The sequence below is a fragment of the Nothobranchius furzeri genome, chromosome 9 (genome assembly GCF_043380555.1).
Source record: "Nothobranchius furzeri strain GRZ-AD chromosome 9, NfurGRZ-RIMD1, whole genome shotgun sequence".
Taxonomy (NCBI): domain Eukaryota; kingdom Metazoa; phylum Chordata; class Actinopteri; order Cyprinodontiformes; family Nothobranchiidae; genus Nothobranchius; species Nothobranchius furzeri.
In genome coordinates this window covers 62,816,732-62,842,287 of record NC_091749.1, presented here as the reverse complement: position 1 = coordinate 62,842,287, position 25,556 = coordinate 62,816,732, and the positions used below count along the sequence as shown (strand labels likewise).

At 42.0% G+C, this 25,556-nt stretch overlaps 1 protein-coding gene across 3 annotated transcripts in view; it reads left to right on the top strand.

The window, feature by feature from the left end:
• The window catches only part of syt7b (synaptotagmin VIIb), a 219,581-nt gene that overhangs the window by 188,533 nt on the left and 5,492 nt on the right, over nt 1-25,556 (top strand). For all 3 annotated transcript variants that reach the window (XM_015953136.3, XM_015953137.3, XM_015953138.3), the window contains 5 exons: nt 8,999-9,125; nt 21,717-21,984; nt 22,068-22,237; nt 22,520-22,634; nt 22,811-23,010. In XM_015953136.3, the coding sequence (XP_015808622.3) occupies nt 8,999-9,125; nt 21,717-21,984; nt 22,068-22,237; nt 22,520-22,634; nt 22,811-23,010 (880 nt within the window). The remainder of the gene's footprint in view (nt 1-8,998; nt 9,126-21,716; nt 21,985-22,067; nt 22,238-22,519; nt 22,635-22,810; nt 23,011-25,556) is intronic.

Below are 25,556 nucleotides of genomic sequence, written 5' to 3'. Positions count from 1 at the left end.
CTTGCGGTCTTCATCAGAGCTAGCCGCTAATGGTGGTGTCATTTCCTTCTCCGCGGGCACCAGAGGACGGTGTCGCCCTCTGCTGCCCGCGCAGCCTAACCTAACTGTAACCCGTGCTTTTCTATTCCTAACCTTAACTAAAAGTTAGTTCATCGTACTTTTAAAACCTAGTATTAAGGTTTTTTTTCCACTGTAGGGACCAGCCAATGTCCCCAAAATTTCTAAATGTCCCCACATTACAGGTAAATATGAACAATTTTACACTACAAAGAAAACACACAAACACACACACACAGAGTAAAACACAATATTTAAGGTTCACCCATCCATTCATTTTCAAAACCGCTTTACCCTAAGGAGGATCACAAGGAGCCAGTGCCTCAACCTTCTCAGGGTGTCGTAACAGTGTTAGCAACTGCATCAACAAGCAGCTCCATTTTAAAAAGTCTGGGCAAATATACAGAAGTTGTCCACTGAAAGCCTCAAAGATGATAGAGACATCATATTAAACTCAGCTGTCATTTTATCTGTTGTTGTCATTTGTGTTGTGAGCCTTGGGCATGTTTTCAGAATATCTCTGGATCTCAGGAAAAAAGAAATGCATAAAAACAAAACAAATCTTTTCCAGTCATGCAATAAACCCTTAGAATTAACCGAAACCAAACCAAACTTATAGGAAAATACTGAAGGCCAAACTTCCAACACAAACTGTATCAGCTGAACAAAAGTTAAAGAAAACATGCAACAAATATTATAAATACAAGAGGGAGCAAACAAGAAAACAGAAATACGTAGGAAAATCAAACCAAATGCTGTAAAAACTAGCGTTTAATGTCTGGTGGTCACAAGTTTGTCTTTGACTGATTATTTCAAGTGGAAAATTAAAACTTTGAAATCAATCCACAGCTCTTTTTTTCCCTCTGGGAGAATTTTCCAAATGTTTTTTTTATAAATATCAGAAAAATAAAGAAATGTACAGAAAATCCCTCAAAAGAAACAATGTAAAAGTCCCAATTATTTTAGTGAATAGGCATTAAAGAGTTCATTTGTCAGATAATGAATTAAACTCTAAACAAATAAGATGCTAAGTAAGAAAAACGAATAATGATCAGTTAATAAAATCCTGTGTTTTTAATAATCTAGCTTCATCATTAGATCGGGGCTAAGTTTTCTCTGTTGTGTTTGTTTGCATTCCAACTCTGCGAAGAGAGTTGAAAACAGCAGGAGAGGGTTGAGAACAAATGTTGAGATTTAATAAATCAACATATCTGTGTTAGGGCTCTAGTTTTTTCTTACCGCCAATAAAAATGCACACAGCAAAGATGAATATTGTGTTTGAATTACAAACCAACAAACATAGAGTAATTTGTATTTTCGGTTGCCTCCTTCATGATGCCTCCAGACCCTAAAAATAAATCAGGAGGAGCTTTAGAGACACAATAATACCCAGAAAAATATTATACCTCAGCGCCGTATTTCATATATATTAATCTAAGAGCAATAACGTGAAACTACATAATCTGTCAAATGTGTTTTTTTAACAGCTACTTGGAATAAAGAACAATTATTAACATGTTACAGCATGCTTTGTAATCATCTAGTCAAGTTACTGGCAGAGGGTGTTGTTACTGCCACGTCTGGTGCAGTTATTTAAGGTAACACGCTCTACCCGATGTGTTGGGGGTGGAAACACAAGTGATAATAAGCATCATCTTTAACTTGTAGAAAATATTCTGTAATGTTTCTCATGTCTTCATGAACAGATACCTGCAGAGGTAAGCTGCCCTGGAAACGAGCGCCTCACAGTTTGATTTGAGTCGCTCCTTCATTGTTGGTGCTCTGACCTGCAGATCACAGAAAATCCGTGCAGAATGACAAATCTTTTTTCCCCTTCTCATTCAGCGTGGCCACTTCTGCTTGTCTCTTTGAGCTAACCCTCCTGTCTGTCTCTCACTGCTCTTTCCTGCTCGTCTAGAAAACGTGTTGGACTGCTACTTTTAGAGCATCTGACTCTTGGCTTTAATCCCATTTCTCTCTTTTATTTAGCTCATGCTTGTGTGTATTATTCAGCGTGTCTTTTGACATCTCAGACTCACATCAATTTGAGTCAATGACTTCACTTTGTTCTGTCTGTTAAAACAAAATAAATCATTTCCTTTGCTTGTTCTCTGTCTCAGTGTCTCATAAAAGGTAGTTTCTTACAAGATCGCTCCTATAAAATCTCACACCCAATTTTCTTGGTCGATGTGTCCTGACTTGTGAAAGATCTTTGCAATTTTTTTTAACAGCCAAATGAATATAAGTGATCTGGGAGCTCATTTCACTATTTTCTTGCAGATATTGTATTATTTTCCAGAGGTGTGGACCCGAGTCACATGACTTGGACTCGAGTCATTATTTTAATTACTTCTGACTTGACTTGATAGAATCTATAAAGACTTACGACTTGACTCAGACTTCAACGACAATGGCTTGCGACTTGAATCGACTTGCATCTGCTGACTTGATGACGACTTGAACACATTTGATATTTTAGCACAAAAGTGGTGCGACGTGGACAGAAATCATAAATCATTCTTGGTTCTTGGATCGTATCTTGTCTTGCTAAATGCAGCAACACTTTGTTTAGAATCAGTTTCAGTTTCTGCTGGTTGAGCAAATAAATGAAACTTTATTTCTGGAATTAATTTATTATCATTGTCATTAAACCGAAGTTGGACAGATGACTTGATTATAACTTGAAAATTCAAAGTTATGGACTTGGACTTGACTTGGACTTCCACATCATTGACTTTAGACTTGACTTGGACTTGGTTGTCTTTCACTTGGACTTGACTCGAGACTTGACTGGAAAGACTTGTGACTTACATGAGACTTGCAAAGCGATGACTTGGTCACACCTTTGTTATTTTCTATTATCAACATTGTTCTGATTGGTTGTGCTGTCCCTAACAGTCATTACAGGAGACCAGTTGTCTGTTTTCTCTGAATATTGTTGTATTTAGCAAAAATGTGGGCACTAAAGGATGCTTGTAAAACATTAAACTGATCTAAATTTCATTTGGCCAAGACATAAAAGCTGTTTTAATGGTTCTAACTAGTGATACACCTATATGAAATTCTTGGGCCGATGCCGATGTCCGATATCAAGATCACTGTCGTGGCCGATAACCGATATTTGCCAGTATCGATATACTGACATTAATGCTTCTAAAATCAGCAGATTTTGTATAGAATGAAAATTATTAAAGCTGAATTTACATTATTATGTACACACACCACACACATGTATGGTTCTGAGATGATTTCATTCACTGTTCACATGACTAAACAATTACACATCACCCCCCTCACCCTCTGAAACAGGCAAACAAATAGAGACGAGATGGAAAAAATATTGGTTTTTAATATCGGCCTGGTTTTATTTATCGAACCGATACCGATATGTTAAAAAATGACTAACATCGGCCGATACCGATAACGATGCTGATATGTTGTCCATCCCTAGTTCCAACACAACAGCTAGGCCACTTTAGAGACTTCTAAGATAACTTTTTACAAATGTTTGTCTCCTGCAGCTGAAGAGCTCACTTAGAGCAGCAATTTCAGGGATAGGCGTTTCAGCAGATGGAGACTGATTTAAGAAGAGAGCTGTGGAGCTGCTGTAGACGTGTCAGTGCTCCTGTTAGCCATGGTATGACACACAGTTCTTGTAAATCATTCTTGTCCTGTCTGTCACAGGTTATTGTTTCCACCTGAAGCCCAAAATGCTGCCACACATGGTTTAAAAGTTGCGCAAGCGTCTTTAATGCTAACTTCGTCAGATAAACTCTTGTTGACTGATGGCTTCACGAGAGTCTGTCAACTCAAGAAATACCATCACATTTTGATTTTGTGAGATCTTGCGCAAAGTGATCTCATAACGTGCCTGCTTGAAATGTGTCATCCCTCTTTTCTAGGTATTTAAAATCATATTGTGGTCAAAGACTTTTCTAGAAGCAAGATTGAACTTGCAAAATAACAATGCTAAAAAATGCATTTGATAAAACTTGTGAGGGAACTTGATGGTTTTAAATCAAAAAAGAACAAATTCACTGAGAAACCATTTTTTTCCCTTAATATTATTCTGAAATATGATCTGTCACTCTGAGCTTCACATGCAGGGCAGGCTGAACAGGACAGGTGTGTCCTACCCCTACCTCCGGCATTATTCGCCCAATGAAAATAGATGGGGAAATGCACGGGTGAGAAAATACCACACATCTACATCACTTTTTAAGTTTGCATTCATGGAGTCACCCATCTAGGCTCATGACCACAGAAGTGACTTGATGCAATCTGATGGGTTTCTTAAATGGGACACTTTTTACTGATTGGCTGAATGAACTGAAATGTATTGAAATATTTACATTGTGAAGTACCTTGGGATGACTCTTGTCATGATTCGGCGCCATATAAATAAACTTGAACTAAATAGAAGGCTGTGTTGATATTTACAGCCAGGAGAAGCAGAGTGCGTCTCGGCTAGTAGACGTTAACCATTAAGGTCAAGGTCAACTTTATTTATATAGCACATTTACAGTCACGCAGGCAACTCCAAAGTGCTGAACAAGGGTAAGAATAAATAAATGAATAAAAATAAACACAATCAAGAACAAATTACGGTTAAAATCAAGGTTAAAATGTGTAAAAATTAATTTTAAGCTAAAAGAGTATAAGATAAAAAGGCAAGTCTAATAAAAACAGAGGTTAACTACTCTAGTCAACCTGCATTAAAAGCCAAATCAAACAAGTATGTTTTAAGTAATGCTTTAGAATGCATTAGCAATGCCACAAAATGGTAGAACTCCTTCAGGCGTGTGCCCACGTGAGAACTCAGAGAGAGATGCCATCATTCAGTTGATTATCCCACAGTCTAAACAGAGGAAGTTGCACGTTGCTGTTAGCCAATCAGAGACGTGATGTCATTATCATGACTCCAAGGCTCCAAATCCTGCTGTTACCTGACCCCCTATCCTCCAGCTAACTTCTTTTTCCTGAAACAAGAGTGCAAGAGCGTTTTTTTTTTCCAAAAGAATGACTGACATTGCATGCATTCATACTAGAGACCACTACAAATGTGTCGAACTGTATACACACATATATATATACACGTGTGTGTGTGTGTGTGTGTGTGTGTGTGTGTTTGTGTGTGTGTTTGTGTGTGTGTGTGTGTGTGTGTGTGTTAACATAAAACTTGAAAAAAATAAAAGGGTACCACCAGGGGTATTAGACTTCTATATTCTCAAACCCCCCAAAACTACTGTCTAAAGTATGTAAGACACTGTCCAAAATAGACGATAGAATAGCAATCCCAATTGAAAAATGGGAGGTGGATCAGCTTTGACCAGAACTTCTGGTCCCAAACTTGTTTAAAAACTTTTAAAATGATCAGACACTCCAATTTACAATTAATTCAGTACAAAATTCTACATAGAGTATACTATACAGGTCATCGAATGTTCAAGATGGGGTTTGTGTCATCTGACACCTGTATACACTGCACAAACAACATTCCTGACAATTACATTCACGCACTGTGGTCCTGTCCACCTGTCCAGGAATTTTGGGGTAGAGTATGTGAAGACCTGTCAAAGTGTCTGAAACGTCATATCCTAACCTCCACCTCTCTTTGTTTACTGGGAAACCTGGACGATGTCCCGATTGAAACATCTTTGGCTCACGTGGTTCTGACTGCCATATGCATTGCTAAGAAAAATATCCTCTTGAATTGGAAAAATAGAGAAACTCTCTGCATTAACCAGTATAGAAATCTTTTGTTAGATCATATTAAAGTTGATATAGCCTCTGCTTCCACTTCAAATCAATCTCTCTGGGCTGCTTTGATTGGTTCCATCACACAGTGATGACGGGGGACCATTGATATTGTCCTGCGGGATGATGTGGGTGAGGGGGTGGAGGGTCTGAGTTTGGAGTATCTGGACGTTCCTTGGAGGTGGGTTCACTGGGGTTGTCTGGGACTTTTGCCCCCCTCTGGAGGTGCTTGGATTGCCTCGGGGGGTGGACTACTGGCAGTTGTGAGTGGGGCCCCTTGGAGGTCTTGGCAGTGGCCATGGGTCACTGCCCGGCAGCTGCATTCCCCCTTGGTGGGTCTGGGTGGGGGCCTGACATGTATGCTGCCAGGAAGAAGGCAGGAACATGCAGCAGTGCCTGGCTTGGGTTCAGGGGCCTCAGGTAGACCTTGGCTCCTCTGCTGTCCCATCACAGGGAGCAAGGGAAGTCCAGGAGGGGGAGGACCTAACCTTACCTGGATGTCCTATGTCTTACATAATCTGGAAGTTGTGCAAATGCAGGGATGGGTGTAGATATTCTGCTGGGTTGGTGCCCTCGGACTCCATGAGGCTCTGTGATGCTGCTACTTTGGGCCCTGGCAGGATGGGCTGGGGTCTCCATGCCCTGGGCGGCATTTTGACAACAGAGGTGCCTTTTGAGGCCAGTGGGGGAGCTGGCTTCCTGGAGGGCTAAGCCCAACCAGCAATTCCTCCCCATCCCCACACATTTCTCTCCTCCTGCTCCCTCACATCATCACACAAACATACACATAGGACCTTGGGGGGTGGACAAGTCAGGGAGTGCGGGTATGGACCCCATTTCCGCATTCCTGTGGCAACCTGCCCCTCAATTTTATTTGCACCTTAAACACTTCCACCAACAGCATTCCACGCAAACACACACTTAGGGCCTTGGGACTGAGCACATTCAACGGCAGTTGGCAGGGGGATCTTTCAGCCTCATCCCAAGTGCCGGTGCCCACTTCCAATTTTAAACTGCACTTAGACACCGAGGGCTGTGGGTGCAAGTGGGGTGGTGTGGTGGCATCAGCTGGCATAGGCAAGATGATGCCCGCACTGCCCACTCACCACAGCCATGGAAAATACCTTATCAACACTCACTAACACCATATTGATTGATTGATTGATTGATTGATTGATTGATTGATTGATTGATTGATTGATTGATATTGGAGCAGGCGGAGGGAGACTAGGGGTCTTAGCACACCTCTGTTGTCGCTTGGCTTCCTGGGGCTGGAGGCTAGGAGGGAGATCCAGCCGTGCAGTTGGGGTCTGGGGTGGTGGGTGGCTGTGCTCAACGTTGGGCGGGGGAGCCTGCTCATCAACACCCCAGCAGAAAGGGTCGAACTCTGGGAACTGGTAATGGTTTTACCCCCAAATGCAGCAGTACCGGGACCAGAGTGAATAGGGTGTGTATGGGGAGCATGAGTGGGTGTCCGGCGTGCATTTTTGTAAGTCTTTGGTTGTATGTGTATGTGTGAGCATGAGGGAAGGAGTGTGTGACTGTGTTTTTGTATGACTGTATATGTCAGGTGGGGCCTTTGACTCCTCTCTTCTCCTGGGACTTCTTTTGATGATATAGATCTTCGTCTCCCCTCTCCCTTTCACACCTGGTGGAGAGTGCGGTGCCTTGGTCTGCCTGGGTCGTGGCTCCCGGGTCAGGGAGTTTAAGATTTTTGGTGTCCGCCTGACCAATCCCGGTAGCTGCCTGGTGGGGTCCCGGGTCCCCGGGCTCTGCTGGGCCCCCGGTGGGGTCGCTGGGTCCCGGGCTCGGACGGCTAGGGGATGGGAGGCTGCGGGCGGGCCTGTGGGCTTGCCGCCAATATCTCTCGGGACTCTGCCGGCTGCTGGTTGTGGCCCCCCGGGGCAATCCTCTGCACCTCTCAAGGGGGGCAGGGGCTTTTCTGGTCGCAGTCTCCCTGGGGCTCCTGTGCTCTGGGGCAGCTCCTGGATCTCTGGGACTTGGCGCTCCCTCCATCTCCTGCACATCTTTAGGGGGCAGATAAGTGGCCCCTCACACTCTCTATTGGACGCTTCTATAGAGAAACCTTACATAAACAAACGCGTGTACACACACAGGTGCTCACATGGTGCTCTCATAAGTATGGACTTGGGCACGTTCAACACAAGTTTTAAGGCTATGGTTGGCACTAAATGCACTGTGATTTATTATCATGTGATTGTTCAGTTAAACAATGTTGATTATATATTTCTTCATCAAGTTGACGCAGTGATAGCTTGATCTTGTTGTATTGTTGTTGTGTCCCTTTTTTTTGTTTTGTTTTTTTTCCTCTTTCTGCAGGTCTAGAAGCAGACTCTTTTTCATTATTGTTTATTTTTGTGGAAACAATAAAATAATAATAAAAAAATTAACAATAAAAGGACAAAACTTAGAAATGTTTGAATTTTTTGAAATGTGTTGCTAGTGGCATGTCTCAAATTGTTGTGACAGGACAAAATATTACTCTACCTCATCTTATAACTTTCAAAAGGATTAAACTTTCTGGTCATTTGGATGTTTTTAGGATCAAAACCTCTGTGAAGGAAGCTAAAACAGTAGGACAGTTGGGGACGAGTAAAGATTTGGGGGAAATGTGCTCAATGACAAAAGAATATTTGTTTGCATGAAGGAACACAACAGCAGCCCGCATAGCTAAATTATCTACATCCTTGAAGCCATCATTATTCTTGAAAGATGAATGTATCCAAAAAGATTTGGGGAAATTAATGATGCCATCCTGATGGGTTTTCTTTGGGATGCCTTGTTTACATCAGAGAGGGAAAGCCAAACTATATTCTGTGTGCATTAAATCAATGTGGCTCCAGAATGAAAGAGTCTGGTTGCAGAAAGGGTCCATCTGCAGTCCAGATTTGTCACCTGCTGAAAACATATGGTTCATTGTGGGGACTGTTGAGCAGCTAACATTTTTCATTGTGCCAGAGTAGGAAAACAGTTCTATTTCTAAATGACAGCATTGTGTTGTTAAATCCCAGTAACACTTTTTTAACATTAGTCCTGTGCAGAATGAAGAATTAATTCCAGCTGTGCAGTCAAGAGACAGAAATACATAAATGTGGCCTTTTAACGTTCACCAGTGCAGAATATGAACATAATTAATCAAGAATGTTTGTTTCTGTTTTATTAGAACTCCCGGTAACAAACCAGGCAGCAACTCGAGAGGTCAGACTCCAGACGAGAGCGGACGCCGCCAGGGACACGAAGCCAACTCTGTTTCTGACATGGCCAACTCAGTCACCAGCGACATGCTCATGGTAACACAATATCGACTCTCCAGACGAAGTCCTCTTTACTTATTATGGACTGCAGAAAGATTATTTGTATTAATTCAGTTTTTTTTCTGCGTCAGTGAAAGACATAAAAAGTTTAAAATCCTTTTCAGAAATAAGCAAAGAAGTCAATCAAATAAAATCTACTTGTACATTTAAAAGACAGGCTGATCAATGTAGCATGTAGAAATGTATAATTGTTCTTAATGTTTTTAATTTTTACAACTTTTGCTGAATGTTTGCTACATTCATATCTACTGGTAAATGCACAAATCAGGTCTTTTTGTCTCGATAGCTCACTCATCTACTTACTTAATCCAAGCTACTTTCCTGCCCTCACCTGTGGTCATGAGCTTTAACGACCGAAAGAATAAGATCACGGATACAACATCCAAAATGAGTTTTCTCCACAGGGTGTCTGGGCTCTTCCTTAGAGATTGGGTGAGAAGCTTGGTCATCCGGGAGGGGCTCCGAGTAGATCTGCTGCTCCTCTACATCAAGAGAAGCCAGTTGAGATGGCTCAGGCATCTGAATGGGATGCCTTATGGATGCCTCCCTAGAAATGTTCCCAACTCTGCATCAGTCTAGATACTTCCACAATGACTCAGCCTGAGTATCGGCAGTGCAGTGTTATGTGTTTCACTGAGACGTGGCTGCAGGACCATATCCCCGATTCCAGTGTTTCTCTGCCAGGATTCCTGACTGTACGAGCAGACAGAAATCCGAAGAGGAGCGGGAAAAGAAAAGGAGGTGGAGTGGCAGTGCTTGCAACAACAGATGGTGCCATCCATGTCATGTTTCAGTGAAATGTCATCTCTGCAGCCCAGATGTTGAACTTTTGGCAGTAAGTTGTCACCCATATTATTTGCCAAGAGAGTTCACCAGTGTTGTCTTGGCAACCGTTTATATTCCACCTTCAGCCGTTGCTGAAAACTCATGTGATGCCATAAGTTCCGTTGTCGCTAAGCTACAAACCCAGCACCCCAATGCATTTGTGGCTATATCTGGTGATTTTAATCATGCCTCGCTCTCTGCTACACTTCCAACATTTCAACAGTTTTTCAGCTGCTCCACCAGAGAAAACAAGACATTGGATTTGTGTTATGCAATTGTAAAGAATGCATACATGACCAAAACAAGACCTCTGGGACAATCAGATCACAATCTTGTTTTTCTCTGCTCAGAATCAAAACCAATTGTTCAGAGGCAACCTGTGACACGAATAACTGTGAGAAAATGGTCACAGGACACTGAAGAAGCCCTGCAGGGTTGTTTTGAGACCACAGATTGGATGACTCTCTGCCAAGGATATGAAGTGGACATCAATGCAATGACTGGATGTGTCACTGACTATATAAACTTCTGTGTGGACACATCATACCCACCAGAACAGTGAGATCCTTCACTAATAACAAACCCTGGATAACCAGTGAACTGAAGAATCTGCTAAATGAGAAAAAAAGAGCCTTCAAGGAGGGAGACAGGGAATTATTGAGGAGTATACAGAAGCAACTGAAGATCAAGATCAGAGACAGCAAGGAGGCATACAGGAAGAAGCTGGAGAACAAACTACAGAGGAACAATATCAGAGATGTCTGGTCAGCGATGAAGAAGATCACAGGATTCAAGCAGAGGAAGGATTGCACAGATGGCAGCCTGGACACAGCCAATGAACTGAACAAGTTCTTCAATAGGTTCAGTTCAGGAACAAACCCAGCATCCTCCTCACATGTCCCTAGCCAATCAGACATCCCATCCTCCTCTGATCCAACATTTTCTTGTCACACGCCAGCTCTTTTGTCCTCTAACGCAGTCATGGACTCTTCTGGTTCTATAAATCTGTCTTCAACCAAGTCAGGAGGTGCTGCTGCCACGGTTACATCCCCCTCCCACCTATCTGTCTCTAGAAGTCAGGTGAAGAGGCAGCTGGACAGACTGAACAGGAACAAGGCTGCAGGTCCACATGGTGTCAGCCCCAGAGTACTGAAGGCCTGTGCAGAGCAGCTCTGTGGAATTCTGCACCACGTCTTCAACCTCAGCCTGGCCCAGGAGAAGGTTCCAGTCCTGTGGAAGACATCCTGCCTTGTTTCAGTTCCAAAGAAAACTCGCCCATCAGTCAATGACGACTTCAGACCAGTTGCCCTGACATCCCACATCATGAAGGTCCTGGAGAGACTCATGCTGGTCCACCTGAATAAGCATACTAGAACATATCGGGAACCACTGCAGTTTGCTGGACGCCATGGAGTTGGAGTTGAAGATGCCATCATTCAGTTGCTTCAACCAATCCACTGTTATCTGGACAAAGCAGGCAGCACTGTGAGGGTCATGTTCTTTGATTCCTCCTGTGCATTTAACACAATCCAGCCTGATGTACTTTGCCAGAAACTCCAGAAGACACAGGTGGGGGCCTCAACTATCGCCTGGATTAAAGACTACCTGACAAACAGACCACAGTTTGTGAGGCTGAAGAACTGCACATCAAACCAGGCAATCAGTAACATTGGAGCACCACAGGGGACTGTACTCTCACCATTCCTTTTCACCCTGTACACCTCAGACTTCCAGTACAAATCAGAGACCTGTCATCTACAGAAATACTCAGATGACTCTGCAGTTGTCGGGTGTATCAGAGATGGACAGGAAGCTGAGTACAGAGAGCTGGTGGAGCGCTTTGTGGCACGGTGTGGAAACAATCATCTGACCTTGAACGTGGATGAAACAAAGGTGATGATTTTAGACTTCAGAAGAAACAGGGTGGAGTCAAACACTATTTCCATCATGGGAGAAGAAGTGGAGGTGGTTGAGGAATACAAATACCTTGGAGTTCACCTGGACAACAGACTGGACTGGAGAAAGAACAGCGAAGCCGTTTACAAGAAGGGACACAGCAGACTGCACTTCTTGAGGACGCTTAGGTCCTTCAATGTCTGTAGCAAGATGCTGCAGATCTTCTACAAGTCTGTTGTTGAGAGTGTAATCTCTTCAGCCATCGTCTGTTGGGGTAGCAGCATCAGAAGCAGGGACCTGAAAAGGCTCAACAGCCTAATAAAACACTCTGGTTCTGTTCTGGGGACGACTGTGGAACCACTGGAGGAGATAATGCAAAGAAGGATTCTCCAGAGAATCAAGAAAATTATGGACAACCCTGAGCATTCTCTTCACAAGACTGTCCGACAACGGAAGGGCGTCTTCAGTCAGAGGCTTCTTCAGTTTCGCTGCAACACTGACTGCTACTGGAGATCTTTCCTGCCAACAGCCATTGTAATTATTATTCTGAGCTACTATAGCAATCAATTTCCCTCTGGGATTAATAAAGTATTATTGAATTGAATTGAATTGAATTGAATGGCACATGCATGCTGTGTGATCGACATCTGTACATAAAAGGATGTCTAACATTATTGGCCAATGCTGCTGCTCAATTTAAATTGCATGTGGCTCTATGGGACGGGAGCAGGCTTAGCAAAGAATCATCACTTTTATGGATTTCTAAAAATCAGACATTCCTTAAAAGGGAAAAACTATGGATTGCTGATTTCAGTCAGTTTCTAATTTGACTAAATTAAAACAAGCAGAGCATATTTTGCTCTATTCTTTTTTTTCTTTACTAATGATGTTTTAACCTCTTTAAAATTGCAACACTTAAAACAGGGATTGTTTTTCTTGTAAATATATAATAGAAATACAACAATGTCTCTGCGTGTAGATTTTGGCAGAAGGCGTTAGCATTTATTTGCATATCAACTTATTTTATTGGTATATTCTCTTAGAAAATTCTACACAGACTAAAGTTTTGAGTGAAGTTTTCATCTTCTGCAGCTGTCTCCGTCCCACTCAGCTCTCCCGCCTGTGGAGCATCACCATTTTATTCTGCTTCTGAGTGTTTCTGCTTACTGAAAACCCACAATAATCATCCTCCTGAAGCAAGAGCAGCGTGTGTGTGTGTGTGTGTGCGTGCGTGCGTGCGTGTGTGTGTGTGTGTGTGTGTGTGTGTGTGTGCGTGCATGTGTGTCTTAATTAGCCGTGAAGGAACGCGCCATGACGTGGGTGCTGTGAGAATATGGTGGAGATGGGTGTGAGTGCTTTGTAATTACGTGGGTTTCATGGTGAATCTGAGAAATTCGTAGTGGCGCCACTTAACGATAACGCTCATGTTGGGCAGTTTTGCAACACATCAATATTTTATAGCAAGTTTTCTTTTCAAGCTGCCAATGGTGTCATCCTGCACATTTTATTTTCCTTTCTGTGGGAAGAACACAGATTTATTTCCACTGACTGTCTGTACAGAGAGAAAGGAGGGTATGAAGCGATTTATACATCCACCCATCTGAAGGGTCTCAGGTGATACGTGTTGGACACGTGGGGTCCTGTCACATGATTTTATCAGGGTGTTCTCTGACACTGCTATCATTTTGTGTGGTGCTCATAGAGCCATGGCAAGTACGGCGTGAAAGTATCTCCTCTGAAATTTTATCTCACATCCACACATTTGCAGAAAATGATATGCTATTTTAGCCTAAGTCTAGAAATATTCAGCTTTTTTTTTTCAAAAGCCACAAAAAGGTTTAGTTCATCTTCTCTTAACCCTTTGATGCATAATGGTCACTACAGTGGACAGGTACTTAAAATTGTTATTTATTTATTTTTTGCTGTTAATCACAGCTGTTGAAGACTTTATTGCATTTGAGCTCCTCCATTTGGACTTCAGTAAGTCAAGCCAACATATTTCATGTTCAGATTGCACACTGTCCACTGAGGTGGACATGTAATAAACTGTGTAAATTAAATGTTACAAAAAATATGTAAATATGAAATTTGTTTCATTCACACCTAAACATGAATGAAAAAAAATTGTTTAAAATTTGAAGATTTCATAATTCATGCATCAAAGGGTTAATGTTTTCTGACTTCTCTGCCCTTCAGTATCTGCAGCGCTAAGCATTAAGTACATGTATTCCTGCAGCAGATTTACAAAGTGGACAGAAATAAGGTTTCATAAAGATTATATATATGGGTGTATGTATTTATATACATATATATATATATATATATATATATATATATATATATATATATATATATATATATATATATATATATATATATATATATATATATAAGAGAGAGAGACAAAATTCTAATTCTAATTAAATGTGATTATAAATTTCAGAAAGAAAGTGACTTTACAACAATCCTCATACTAAGCAACCATATAGTGACAGTGGAGAGGAAAACTCCCTTTTAACAGGAAGAAACCTCCAGAGGATCCTGGCTCAGTATTAGCAGCCATCTGCCACGACTCACTGGGGATCGAGAAGACAGAACACACACACGCACACACACACACACACACACACACACACACACCAATAAAGTGACTATGGTTACATTGTGATTTCTTAGTAAATATTCTATTTGGCGAGAGATAAACTTTATTGTATTTATCCTAGTGAATCTATTGTTAAACAGGTAAACTAGTAGTAGCACATCCAACGTCAAGGTAAGCAAAAAGTTATTATCAGGAGAGGGAGAATGTTTTAGTGGTTAGCAGCAGTGTGCTAGACGATGCCCCCCTCCATGAGGCCACCACAGCTCAGCAGAACATCGTTGTAGCTTCCTCTGGGGAGAAAAACACTTAAGAGAAAAAATTAAGTTAACAGCTGAAATTGCAGAAAATAGTACAGTTAAAGAGCATATTGTAGAAGAAAGTAGTAGAGTTTGAAAAGTGGTCAGTGCATCCTCCAGTTTTTAAAAACATTGGTATTTTCTTTTCTCTTATAATGTGAAAATATCAAATACACCAACACCTAATGACTGGTATGATAATAAAATTTGCCGACCCAGAACAATAGCAAAGTAATACAATACAAAAACCCACCATTGTGACATCTAACTCATAAGGCCGACAGTGGCGGCTGGTGATTTATTTTTTTTTTGGTGGGGCGCGTTTATGCCGTCTGTTAGATGTGCTAACCACATATCACCAGTAGGGGGTGCCAAATTACTATTCTTAGGATATAATCTACGTTTTCTACCTCAACACCCAATGACGCTAAATAAAAAGGCTGAAAATGAATACACATATTGAGAAAAACACACAGTAGCTACAATGCAAGATTCTGTCCACGGAAGCAGCTGTTTAAATTAAATCCCAGTTTCTCCTCTTTACACCCTTTTCATTACTCTGCCTTCAAAACTCAAGGAAGTCAGCAGCCAAAAAAAAAAAAAAACAAAGCTAATTCCATGAAGTCAAAAGTGTAAGCTCAGTCTTACTTTTGCTAGTTTTATGGTCATAATAATCCGTGGTATGATTAAAAAAAAACACTTGGTTTGTGTAATCCAATGTCCCAACTTCACACTGAGCTGATTCCTGACTTTCTTGGGATTTTTTTTAACCTGCTAGAGAGTGTTTACAAATCTCTGCTCCCACATTCCACCATTTTCTGGTAAAAAAAAAAAAAAAAAAAAACTCCACAAGGTGTACTCAGCTGCTCTTAAACAAGCAAAGAATGGTGAGCTAGAATTTTTTTTTTTTTAATGGCGAACTTCCAGTTCTGGGTGACATCTGTCATGAGCTGAGACTCCACCCAGTTTGGGACGCAAACCTCTGTGATCCAGCACGCATGCGCCAGTTATAGCGTAGGTCTATGGTAAAGATTGCTGCGTCCGAAAGGAACAGGAAATGCATCACAAGACGAGTCGGTCATGGTAAAAGTGAGATTTTTAAACTACACTTAAATGCAGATTAAACACAGCACTTATAGTCAGTATGATGTATTGATCATTTAGTTTAATTTTCATGGTTTTTTTTTTTACATTTTCTTATTCATATCTTCTACTTCCTGGGAGACTGGTTAGGGTCCTACCCCCCCCACCCCCCCACCCCCCCCCCACCCCCATGGTTGAGTCACCACTGAAGGCCGAGTTTCACAACCTAAAATCACCTCAAAGACTTGAATCCAAAACAGAAGTTCACATTTTTTTCAGATATTTTTTGTCTGATAAAAATGTAGACAATGCTTTTTTATGTGACTTATGCAAATTACAGCAAAAAATCATTATATTTATCGTATTTATCAGAAATCTTCACATGCTTTATGCTCCATGATTTGCATCAACTGCACACAATTTACTCTGGGTCCATCAAAAGAAAATATAGGAAAAGGTAAAAAAGAGAATGAGGGAGAGAGAGTAAGAGAATGCAGATTTATTCCAGCTGTTGGTTGGAGATCTGGATAATGAAATGGTCATATCCAGCATGGAGAATGGGGCTGAGCAGGAGCATCAGAGATGAGTGTGAACATTCAGAATTGGATATTAGACTTTTCAAACTTCTCCTTGAGTGATGATTTCAGCTTTTCCCCTGTCAGATAAGACTTTTTAGACCAGATTCCTTTCCTGCCCCTCGACCACACCGCCATCTATCATCGAGTCTGTCCAGCAGCAGATAATCAGCCTCTCATATCCACGCTGTCATGCATGGTTTCTGCCCTTATCGCAGGGCAGAAACAAGCATGTGACACAACCTTATGCTGCAGTGAGAAGCTGTGATTTTTAAATAGGGCCTCATATAGAGTCCCCCACCTGTCTGCTAAGTGCTGGGAACAGACTGTGATTGCTGTAGTTGTATCAGATACTAGGGTTCATGACATCCCAGCTCTTATAAACCTCACAGGTCGTCTCATCAGTGTCCCAGTAATAAAATTATACTAAAAAAACTACTTGAAGGCTTTAAAAATTATTCATTCAACTTAAAATTGTGTTTTTTATGGTAAATGGCCTGTATTTGATATAGTACTTTCTAACGTCCTAGAGCCCCCCCAAGGTTCTTTACAACACAATCAGTCATTCGTCCATGCACACACAGCTACAGTGTACCCACAGCTGTCCTGGGGCTCACTGACAGAGGTGAGGCTGCCATGCACTGGCACCACCGGTCCCTCTGACCACCACTAACAGGTGGTATGGGTTATAAGTGTCTTGCTCAGGGACACTACATCTATACTGCGACATTAAAGCCATACGATGGAAATTTAGCAGATTTTTTAATTATTTTCATGAGTCAGTACTAGGGATGAGCGAGTACACCACTATCTGTATCTGTATCTGTTCAACCATCTAAATTATCTGTATGTGTATCTGTACTTGGAGTGGGCATGGGCTAACCCGGAAGTGGGTGTGGTTTACATCAATACGTTATTTTAAGTCTGATCAGAAGTTGCCATGTGTATTGTTTATTTGAAAACTATTTACAGAGCAGCCTCAGAGTTGAGATTAAATGTTTTTGATCACAATAGTAAAGGAACTATTACAGAACAAGTTTTTCAATAAAACCAGAACATTATTATTTAAGTGCATGAATTAAGAGAGAGAGAGAGAGACAGAGAGAGAGAGAGAGAGAAAGAGAGAGAGAGAGAGAGCGAGAGAAGAAAAGATCTTTTCTATAGCGCCTCTCAAGATAAAAATCACGAGGCGCTTCACAAAAACAAATCATGTAAAATAGAAAAAAGTATTTAGAAAATGATTAAAATATATTTAAAATGAGCAAAAAAAATAGACAATTGTGATTAAAAATGTAAAGAAAGAGAGAGAGAGTGAATAGGAAAGAGGGAGTGGATCCTGAGGAAGAGGAGAGAGAGAGAGAGAGAGAGAGAGAGAGAGAGAGAGAGAGAGAGAATAGGAAAGAGGGAGTGGATCCTGAGGAAGAGGAGAGAGAGAGGGAAAAAAAACCCGACCGGAGCGGAGGCAGTGACTGACGCAGCACGAGCCGTTTTCAGCTCTGTCTTGTCAAATGCACCACGTACGTTACAAAAAAGTAACTTTAAATAACTTTAAAAAGAAGCAAACTGAAGAAAACACAGGGAGTACTGAAGAAACGTGAACAGTGAAGCAAGCACAGAGAGATCTGTTACTGTCTGTGTGTGTGCGTGGATGGACCGGACGCGGACTGAGCTGTGAGCTCCCGGCTGCAGTTTTGTGTGAAGGGAGGGGCGGGCGCTCTATTTGACTGGCCAATCACAGAGCGTGAAGACAGTCAGTTAACCAATGAGGATTTTCCTTCAGCACGATTACAGATATTTACGAATTTTACTCATTTCATGCACATACTCGTCTAAAATGTTTTATCCGTACCGGATACTCGTCTGAAACGAGTATCCGGCTCATCCCTAGTCAGTATGTGCTAAAATGGCCCTTTACTAGGTTAATGAAATGTCACTCAGACCCCCACTGCCCTCTGTGGCCAGAATACTACTATTGCAACTCCAGACAGGCGGACCGCTCAGTTCGGACTTAATTTTTTTTTTTTTTTTTTTTGCTAACATAGCTGCTGTCTGGTTCCAGCATGTTTCCTGCATGTTTTAGATCATGAACACAGCTGATTTGTTTAATTTAGTGATGAATCACCCCTGTATAATCCAATGAAGGCTGGGGAGAAATTACAGCAGTTAAATTAAGGTGTTAAAAAGACACAGGCACAGAGAGAGAGACACTAGGGGGTGCTAAAAGCAAGCAAAACTGCCAAGTGTGTCTTTAAATCCTGTTAGGTAGCATTTACAGGAAAAATAATAATAAAACAAGAAATCACACAGTAAGATACAAACTAAAAAGGCAAATCCAGATCAGAATAGAAAAACTGAAAATAACAAGGAAGCAGGGCTGAGAAAACCGAAAACTTTAACTGAGACTTTAATTGCATGTCGAATTTGTGAGTTATAACTTTGTTTCCTGCAGAAAAGTAAAACAATAGTATGTAAATCCCATATAATGCATAGCTTGTCATGATTTAAATGATAAATGACCCGCACTTGTATAGCACCTCTCAGAGTAAGGACTCCAAAGCGCTTTACACTACAGTGTATCATTCATCCATTCAAACACACATTCATACACTGGTGCGGATGAGAGGCGAGGCTGCTGAGCACAGGCGCCACTGGACCCTCCGACCACCACCAACAGGCAAGGTGGGTTAAGTGTCTTGCCCAAGGACACAACAGCAGAATTCTCTGTCCAGAGCCGGGATCGAACCTGCAACCTTCCGATTACTGGACAACCCCCTCAACCTGTTGAGCTACTGCTGCCCGATTTGACATTATATAAATAAACTGCAGTGATATGATTTTATCAGGGTGGTCTCTGACACTGCTTTCATTTTGTGTGGTGCTCATAGACCCATGGCAAGTACAGCGTGAAAGTATCTCCTCTGAAATTTTAGACCAGATAGTATCTCGGGGTCTTGTTCACGAGTGAGGGTAGGAGGGATCGGGAGACCGACAGGCGGATTGGTTCGGCGTCTGCAGTGATGCGGATGCTGAGCCGATCTGTCGTGGTGAAGAGGGAGCTGAGCCAGAAAGCCAGGCTCTCGATTTACCGGTCGATCTACGTCCCAATCCTCACCTATGGTCATGAGCTTTGGGTAATGACCGAAAGAACGAGATCGTGGATACAAGCGGCCGAAATGGGTTTCCTCCGTAGGGTGGCCGGGCTCAGCCTTAGAGATAGGGTGAGGAGCTCGGACATTCGGGAGGGACTCGGAGTAGAACCACTGCTCCTCCGGATCGAAAGGAGCTAGTTGAGGTGGTTTGGTCTTCTGGTCAGGATGCCTCCTGGACGCCTCCTTGGGGAGGTGTTTCGGTTATCTCCTGCCGGCAGGAGGCCCCCGGGTCGACCCAGGACACGTTGGAGAGGTTACATCTCCAATCTGGTCCGGGAACACCTTGGCGTCCTGCCGGAGGAGCTGGTGGAGGTGGCTGGGGAGAGGACAGTCTGGAGCTCCCTAGTTGGAATGAAGCCCCCGCAACCCGGACCCGGATAAGCGGAGGAAGACGACGACGACGACGATATGAATTGAATATCTAACACCTTACAGGCCTGTTCTCAGTGGATTAGTACTTCCCTCAAATCAAGCCGTATTGAATCCTCTCTTATTACCCTCTGGTGGAGGGTCTAAGTACTGCAAGTTGAAAGTGCCAGTTTTATTTACATTTATTAATGTTCTGTTTTATTTAATTACACTATACAAACACATTAGCTCATTCTATATGTGTTACTGTATCTACTCAGTTTTTAACAGATTTTTCTGATTACTTAATTTAAAGGTTTGTCATGACTACTTTGCACTCTAAAAAAGAAGACTTTATGGGGTTTGAGTTGTGATTAGTAGAGTTAAAACTGCTAAGCCTTTTTAAAATAAGGTGTGTTTGATCCATTAACACTAAAATCATACTTTTTTTTGCATGAATAATTCACCATATTTCAAATCTCGCTCAAATTAAGTTAAACTTCCTTTAGTCAATTTTTGTAAAGCCAAAATCTGGAGTTTTTGCCCAAGAGCACCATCTAGAGGAGGATAAAATGTATTGCACTTTAAGCTCCACTCCTTAAAGTAGCTTTCTGGAGTTTTCCTCTTTCAGAAATTATGTATGATTTGTCAGAAATCCGTAAAAGTGATTATCGTATCATGTGCTGTGATATAATATAAGCAATATGTCTTTTTTTTGTAAGCACGCCCCCTGTCCCGCAGAGCTCCGTGCAATAGGAAACTGAGCGCCGACCAGAACTAACCAATAGCGTTAGACTACCGCTTAGACGCTTCAAATTTAAGGAATACCTCGGCTGATGCAGAGTTGATGAACTTTTCACGGATAAGAAAGTCTCTAAAATATAAATACATGAAAACACAACATAAAAATAATACTCCTAAAACAATGTGTTTTAGCTGTTTGTCGGCTACAGAAGCACATTTATAAACAGAAACGTGAAGTCGCCATCTTAAAAAAACAGAGGAACAGCGGTTTTGGGTGATACGCTTGTCAGCCACTAGATGTTTATGTTTATTTATTGGCAGACGCTTTTATCCAAAGCGACTTACAATTTATAACCTATAGGGCATGTTGTGATCTGTGGGGGAACCCGGAGTACCCGGAGGAAACCCACGCATGCATGGGGAGAACACGCAGCTCCACCCAGAAAGGCCGCAGCCGAGTTTTGAACCTGCAACCTTCGTGCTGCGAGGCAACAGTGCTAACCACTGCCCCACCGTGCAGGTAGATGGTGTCATTGGATAACAGAAATACTCCAGAAAGAAGCTTTAAATTATTTACAGCTGTAAGCGACACCTCGTTTGCAAACGCACTCGTTTAGCTGGGCAACAGAGCTAAAACACATTGTTTTACAGTTACTATTCTCACATAATGCTGTTTAATCAGAATGTGGGTATAAATTCTTCCTATGGACTGTGTCCATTAGAAGTGTTGCCAACTCTGCATCAGTCTAGGTACTTCCGCAGTGGCATAAGCGGACGTGCAACACTATTGGCTGATGCTGAGCAGCGCTCATTTCAGATTACACTGAGCTGTACGAGATGGCAGGTAGGCTACGAATGTAGGCAATACAGCTAATCTTTTTCCATGGTACAAAGTAAGGCTAGCACTTTTATGGATTAAAAAAAATGATCATAACTCCTGAAAGGAGTAAAACTCCAGATTTCTGCTTTAAGAACAATTTTTTGTAGATAACTGACAAATCTCTATGATACACCAACCACCTAAGAAAACAGTGTCTCCTGTGTGTCAGTTGTCCCCAGGTTCAGAGGAGGATGAACATGAGGGTCCGGTTTGTGAGAAACTGGGTCGTATTCAGTTCAGCGTTGGATACAGTTTTCAAGACTCAACCCTCACCGTTAAAATTCTCAAAGGCCAGGATCTACCTGCAAAAGATTTTTCTGGCACTTCCGATCCATTCGTCAAAATCTACCTGTTGCCAGACAAGAAACACAAACTAGAGACTAAAGTAAAGAGAAAGAATCTGAACCCCCACTGGAACGAGACCTTCCTGTTTGAGGGTATGATTGTTAAAGATTTTGTTCCCTGTCTACGCACATTGTGCTTGCGTCTCTGTGACATGTTGTGTTCATTTGTTCCTCAGGGTTCCCCTATGAGAAGGTGGTCCAGAGGACTCTGTACCTGCAGGTTCTCGACTACGACCGGTTCAGCAGGAACGACCCGATAGGAGAGGTGTCCATACCTCTCAACAAGCTGGACCTGGCCAACATGCAGACATTCTGGAAGGAGCTGAAACCGTGTAGCGATGGCAGTGTAAGCATGGGGAGCAAAGTGGGAAAGGGAAGCAGAGGAGAGGGAGGAGGGAGGTGAAGATGAAGGGGAAGAGAAGATGGGAAAGAGTAGGTGATGTCATTTCTGGCTGCTGTGATGCTCTCGTGGGAGATGTGGCAGCATGATGATGATGATGATGGGAGAGGGGGAGGAAATATGGCGAGGCCGACAGGTAGATGGAGAAAACAGACACTTCGGAGAGGGAAACAGAAATACGCAGTAGGCGACAAAATAAAAATGTTTTGTTTTATTTTGTTTTCACAGGGGAGTCGAGGGGATCTCTTGGTGTCCCTGTGCTACAATCCTACAGCCAACACCATCACTGTGAGCATCATCAAAGCACGCAATCTTAAAGCCATGGACATAGGAGGCACTTCTGGTATGAATGTCTCTTTGTTTTTCTTGGCCAGTCTTTAATGTCCTTCCTCAGAATTATTTCCAATCAAAATTAGATTTTCTTTATTTTTCTCTTTTGTGAAATAAAATTCAATCCATAAAACATGAAATGGGAGAGAAAAACGTCATTGAAACCTGACATGTCTGCTTTTATCTCAGACCCCTACGTAAAAGTATGGTTGATGCACAAAGACAAACGCGTGGAGAAGAAGAAGACTGTGGTAATGAAGCGTTGTCTGAACCCCGTTTTCAATGAGTCCTTCCCCTTTGACGTGCCTGCCCACGTGTTGAGGGAGACCACCATAATTATCACCGTCATGGACAAGGACAGACTCAGTCGCAATGATGTCATTGGAAAGGTATCTCCTTCCCTCTCTTCTACGCCTCTTCCTGATTCTTCTCCTCCTCCTCTGTGTTTCTGTGACTCTGACAGGCTGATAGCATCTAATAAATTAATCAGTCTCTACTGACCCCTACTGGAAGAAGTAAATAAAATGAAGCAAATCACTAAATGCCTTTTGACCACAATGAAATAAAATAACAAATGTGGCTTAAATGAAGGATAATGTGTACATGATTCCCAGATTTTATTAAGATTATCTATTGTTGTTGTTTCTGTTGTTATTTATTTTATAAAGGAGTTAATCAAACATTAAATAGCTTTTATTTGCCCCATTTCTTTAATTTTTCTGATAAACCATTCATATAATTTAATATATATCATAAACCAGAACAAATTAAATTCAGCATTGAACATTTTCCTAATTCTGACTTCATATGTTCTTGACAAAAAATAAAAAAATGCACATTTTTTTATTTGCGCAATAATTCTGCAAAAAAAGCATCTAAATTGATCTTTACATCATTTGATGGGCTATATAAATAAACTTTTACTTACTTACTTTATTGTTTACATCCATTGTAACTTTGGGTGTTTTATGTTTAAACTATCCTATCTGCTTTTAACCAGCTGTTGTTTTATACTTGCTATTTTCTCACACTTGTTTATACAGATACATTTATAAAATGTTCATGTTTTATGGACATAAAGCAGAAATCCAGAGTTTTTTTGTCAAGGGACACCATCTAGAGGCAGGAAAATGTATTGCACCTTGAACCCCTCCCCTTGCTTCCGTGATTCCGGCTGAATGCAGCCCCTCTAATTTGTGAATGCGCACCTCTAGCTGGGCGGCAGCGCTAATACGCATTGTTTTGTGTTACAACTATTATAATCTAACTAATATACATGTTATTCTTTATCATGGTTTTATTTATCTCCACAAATAACTCAAGCCTGGACGAGTTCGGCCATATGGTGGAGTTGCTAATGCCAATGGTTAGCTTCTACTAATTGAGATGTTTTCTGCTGTTTCCTGGATGCTAACCTAACAACAGCCGTCCCCGTCACAAGTCAAGATGGTTGAGCCCATGAATGTTAAGTGGCAGCGTGACGTAGTCCTGTCAGGACTTTCTGAACCAAGTGTTTTTCTGTTTGTTGTCTATCACAAGCTAATGCAGTAAACAGGGGTAGAGGACTGTTTTCATGTTCCACCTGCATGTGGAACTCTTAGTTGCTGATTTTCAAAATGAATAAGTAAAAAATAATTTCTCAGTGAACCTGGCCTTTAAAGACTTAAGGCTGATTCATGCTTCTCCGTCTGCGTCAGTGCAGAGACAAGCAACGCCATTATCCATCGTTGCGTAGGGCTCCGGCAGGCACGCAAGTACGTACGGAGTCGAGCCCACTTTTTTAAACATCCGTCGAACGAGACGGATTACGCAAGCTTGTGATTGGTCAGGACGCCGCTGTTGTTTACAGCGCCGCCATTGCAAAGAGAGCCGAGGATAACTAGCGGCAGACACGGAGAAGCTTGAAGAATACCTCGCGAAAAAACTCTAAAAATATGAACGTTTAATTCTCCCGTGACTGGAGGAGTGGAAAGATGCGCAGCAAGCGTTTTATTTGTGGACGGAAATGACAGGAAACGTGGGTTTAGAGGTGGGGAGCGCATGAAGCGTTGGGAGAATGAGAGACAAATATGTCCATGTTAAAAGTATCTTATATACACAAAAACACAATATAAACACACGATCTTGGACCGGATACATGACAGGATACCACAGAACAGCACTACGCCCTCTGTGGTCTTGCCGGGTAATTGCTTTGCAACACTTTCCAGGAGACGGAAAAGTAAAAGAGCAAAACGCCTCCGTCAATCCGTGCGGGTCTGTCCCTTGCGGAGCTGACGGAGAAGCATAAACCAGGCTTTACTTGTCCATAAGAAATGTCGCCAACTCTGCTTCAGTCAAGGTACTTCCGCAAACACGCACATGCTCTGTGACCAACGTCTGTACGTGAGCTGATGTTGAGCGTTGTTGGCCAATGAGCAGCGTTCAATTCAACGCATAAGACTCACTTTTATGGATTTCTACGAAATCCTACATCATAGCCTAGAAATCTTAACCAACCAAAAAAGTAGCTGAAGGATTTTGCTCTCCAGGTCGATCTAGTCATGATCAATTGCAGCCTCAGCAGGTCTACCACTGGCCTGAGCAGTTCTGTATCTTGCCAATCACAGCATTTGGTTTGGTGGTCTAGATGTTGCGGCGACTGAGCGAATCTAAGATGATGGCGGCTCGTTTCAAACTGTTTTGGCATCAACTTTGGACTATTTAGACTTGGGCTTTTCTTTGAGTCCAGAGCAGATAGAGGTACTTAAGTCCTTTACTGAGAAAAAGCTTGTATTTGCATCTTCATCAACGGTGTATGGCCCACTGCCCTGTTGACTGACATCTGTAGCTGTGAGTGTGTCACATTGCTCATTGTCCAGCATGCAGAGACGGTTTGAAAGACACCGTAGATCCCACCCCATGACCGATCTATGCCTTGTGGCCAGACCATATA